We start from the raw sequence: 3,852 nt of genomic DNA, 5'->3' as shown, positions 1-3,852 counted from the left end.
GGAGACCTTTCAGCTTCACAATGCGCCTGGGTGTGTTCCCCATGAGACCTTTCAGCTTCACAATGCGACTGGGTGTGTTCCCTATGAGACCTTTCAGCTTCACAATGCGACTGGGTGTGTTCCCCATGAGACCTTTCAGCTTCACAATGCGACTGGGTGTGTTCCCCATGAGACCTTTCAGCTTCACACTGCGACTGAGTGTGTTCCCCGTGAGACCTTTCAGCTTCACAATGCGACTGGGTGTGTTCCCTATGAGACCTTTCAGCTTCACAGTGCGATGGGTGTATTCCCCGTGAGACCTTTCAGCTTCACAATGCGACTGGGTGTGTTCCCCATGAGACCTTTCAGCTTCACAATGCGACTGGGCATGTTTCCCATCATCACGCCTTTGTATGCAGCAGGATACATAGATCACATTTCTCCACAAAGAATGGAAAACAGTCTGCTGTTTAAAGCTCTTGGTTTTACAAAGTTCACAACAATTGCAGAACTTTGTAGCACCTTATTTGCTCCGAGTTGCAATTTCTTTGAAGCTAGTGCTTCCCTGCGTATGATGCAATGTGTAAACGTTAGACCTGGATCAAGAGCAATTACACTGGCTAAGAACCTTTTCTTGTTTCCCATAAGTGCAGCTGCACCATCAGTTCACACCCCAACACAATTAATCCAAAAAAGGTTGTTTGTGGTGAAAAAGTCGTCAACAAGAAAGATGGCAGCTGCCCCATCAGTTCACACCCCAACACAATCCAAGAAAGGTTGTTTGTGGTGAAAAAGTCATCAACAAGAAAGATGGCGTCCCCTGAAACTCTCCCTTCCAGTATTTGGCGTCGCTCGAAAAAAAAAATGAGATCAGATTTTAGCTATGTGTAACACCAAATTTTCCATGTTTTTAACAAACTAGTAAATGCACACTAATGTCAAAAACTTAAAACTAGCAAGCTGACAATCGTGTAAACGAACAAAAAAAAAAAGAAGATATTTTGACCATCCAGTCAACATTAACATTGCTTTTTGCATAGAATGTAGCTATGACTACGGGCTATATTCCAAATTATTTCCCCTAAAGGGCGAGACACAATGGTTTTGGACAACCAACAGCCAATACTCAAAAATAAAATGCATAATATTTCCTATGCCTGGAGTGGAAAGATGTTTGCCTGTTTGTACGAAACTGTTCGAATACAAAACCGTTTGGGTATACGGGAGGTTAATTTCACGTTGAAAATTAAGAAAGAGAGTAAAATACACAACGTTTCGGTTGTGTAACCCCTCTTTCTATTTACTTTTCAGCGTGGAATTAACCTCTTCTTTTCCTTTGCAGCCTTCACGCTGATACGGTTCCTCACTTTAATCTGTTTGAGTATAAGCGTGCATGTCCTTTCCTCATGTTAATTGTCGCCACCATATTACTTATTAGTGATAATATTTGTGTGTTAGCCTTTAAAACTTCATTATTTATTTAATTTTTTTTTTTACATTTGTAATTTCAGATATAATATATGCTCCTGTAGTCATAGTTGCGCGCCCCCTACCGACTCTTTGTGCCATTCCCCACTGTTTGCACTCCACGGCACCAGACCACGCCCGGTCAACTACAGTGATGGAAGATCGAATTACACTGGAAACACGTGTTAGTCGCCTGTCACAATGTATCATTTACGCATGACTTTTATTATAAGGTTTGCCATATTTTGCTTAGATTAGATGTATTTGTTGTAGATGAAGCAAACAAAGCATCGAACATTGCATTCAGGACTCCATAACACTTCTGAGTATTATTTGCTTTATTTCTAAAATATTATATTGGTGCCACCTCTTATTACGTCTTTACGGCCCGGCATGGCCAGATGGCTAGGACGCTCGACTCACAATCTATGGGTCGCGGTTTTGAATCCCCATCCCACCAAACATGCTCGCCCTTTCAGCCGTGGGGGCGTTATAACGTAACGGTCAATCCCACTATTCGTTGGTAAAATAGTAACCCAAGAGTTGGCGGTTGGTGGTGATGACTAGCTGCCTTCCTTCTAGTCTTTCACTGCTAAATTAGGGACGGCTAGCGCAGATAGCCCTCGTGTAGATTTGCGCGAAATTCATAACAAACCAAACAAACTATTACGTCTTTTCAGTAGGTTAGTGGAGTCAAGTCCCTACTTACGTTGTTTTATTCAGCTACCAGGAACATTTTACAATCTCTAACCGCATTTTTACTTCAACTTAGCTTATAACCATAATGAGTTTTTAACCTATATTGAGAAAAAATATTTAATTCTCTTTTCTTTCTTCTAGATCCCAACATCCCTGACATTCCTTCTATCTCACCAAACTCTGCTTATGGCAAATATGGGCACTGTTACCAAGCTTGCCACGTGAGCCCGCACATCGAGCCTGGAACGTGTAACATTTCCATTTCCTGGAACAATTCTCAGGAAACGACTACAGTTTCGCACCCATCATCACTTGAACACACTCCCTATATGTTTTCTACCGTTTCTTCAAAAGCAATGAGAAACGGCGCAAACCTTTTCTTAGTATTGGGATTTTTGATAATTAATGGTGGATTGTGGCGCCACTTAGTGACTAAACATTGTGCACAAAGAAGCAAAAGATGGACCTGGCCAACAAATTTTAGGGTTGTCTATAGAGAACCCACCTAGCATCAATTTAGCTATTGTTGTTTGTTATGTAATCTGTAATAGAACGAAGAGACACAAATTCACCTTAGAACGTCGACTTTACAAGAAACTAATACTAAACTCTTTGACAAAAGTGATTGAATGAATCATTACATTGATTGAACATCGGGAGTGAGTATTGTCGCCTATATTTTCAACATGACCAAGATCATCGTGTCAAGAAGAAGAAAAAGTCGTATTTTATTTTATAACGCCTTGTTATTGAGCTAGTTATAAGAAAATGCATTTTTCATAGGACTAAAACGTTATTCAAAATTTATTCTGTTTAATTAATTGTATTCTATTCAAACACTTTTATTTTTGACATAGTGTTTTCTGAGATCTGCTTGAAAATTTCTTAGTTTTGATTTGTGGACCTAAAAAAAAGAAGAAAGGTGATCGTTACTTAATAAATGATTTCTCATTATTTATTCTTAACGTTAATTTAACTATGCTCCCCTAAGCAAACAATTACAGTTCTCAGATGTTCGCGATAGTTTATAAATGAAATAATCAACCACACACTTTTTAGGGGCAAACATTTAAAGATCAATCATCTGGCGATAGACATGTATTTACAAAGATACTCACATTTAGTTGATGTAGACGCAAATAACCCTTAAATTAATAGATTGTAGGATGTTTACTAGATGTAGGAGAGAAGAAATTTCTTCTAGTGATTGTAAAATCGAAATTGTTTGTGATATGGGGTGTTAACTGAACTTTTTACTATACCTCTGAGTATTATTTAGTATTTACTGGGTTTTTTTCTTTCAAATATTATTATATATTGTTACTATTAGCGCCTCCTATTATCAAATTTCACTAAAAACTGCGTTTCAGAGAAATGAGCCAATAAAAATTGAGAGGATGTGTGGCTTCTATAACTATTGAATTTTATAAGAAATTCGCCAGTATATTTGTCCATCTTTAAGAGTCCCGATTTAGCTATTAACGTGTGATAGGAAGTCTATAATGAAATGACACAACTATCTTTACAGGCAAGTGTAATCGACAAATAATACAGATTCGATGACGAGGAACCCACTTTGAGACTAATAATGGCTGGAGACGGCTTAAATGGGTAATGAAGAAAAACTTTAATATAAGTTTAACATGACAGCAAATGTACAACGTTTCGACAAGTTTTTGTCATCATCGGGTCCCGATGATGACAAAA

The 3,852-nt window shown here is 38.3% G+C and overlaps 1 protein-coding gene across 1 annotated transcript in view; it reads left to right on the top strand.

The window, feature by feature from the left end:
- The window catches only part of LOC106456873 (transmembrane protein FAM155A-like), a 70,133-nt gene extending 66,438 nt beyond the window's left edge, over positions 1–3,695 (top strand). Inside the window, exon 3 of the mRNA XM_022382664.1 lies at positions 2,287–3,695. Within this exon, the coding sequence (XP_022238372.1) occupies positions 2,287–2,654 (368 nt within the window). The 3' untranslated portion in view covers positions 2,655–3,695. The remainder of the gene's footprint in view (positions 1–2,286) is intronic.
- The last annotated feature ends 157 nt before the right edge of the window (positions 3,696–3,852 follow it).

Source organism: Limulus polyphemus, unplaced genomic scaffold (assembly GCF_000517525.1).
Source record: "Limulus polyphemus unplaced genomic scaffold, Limulus_polyphemus-2.1.2 Scaffold267, whole genome shotgun sequence".
NCBI classification, from domain to species: Eukaryota; Metazoa; Arthropoda; class Merostomata; order Xiphosura; family Limulidae; genus Limulus; species Limulus polyphemus.
This window is presented reverse-complemented; position numbering and strand designations above follow the sequence as displayed.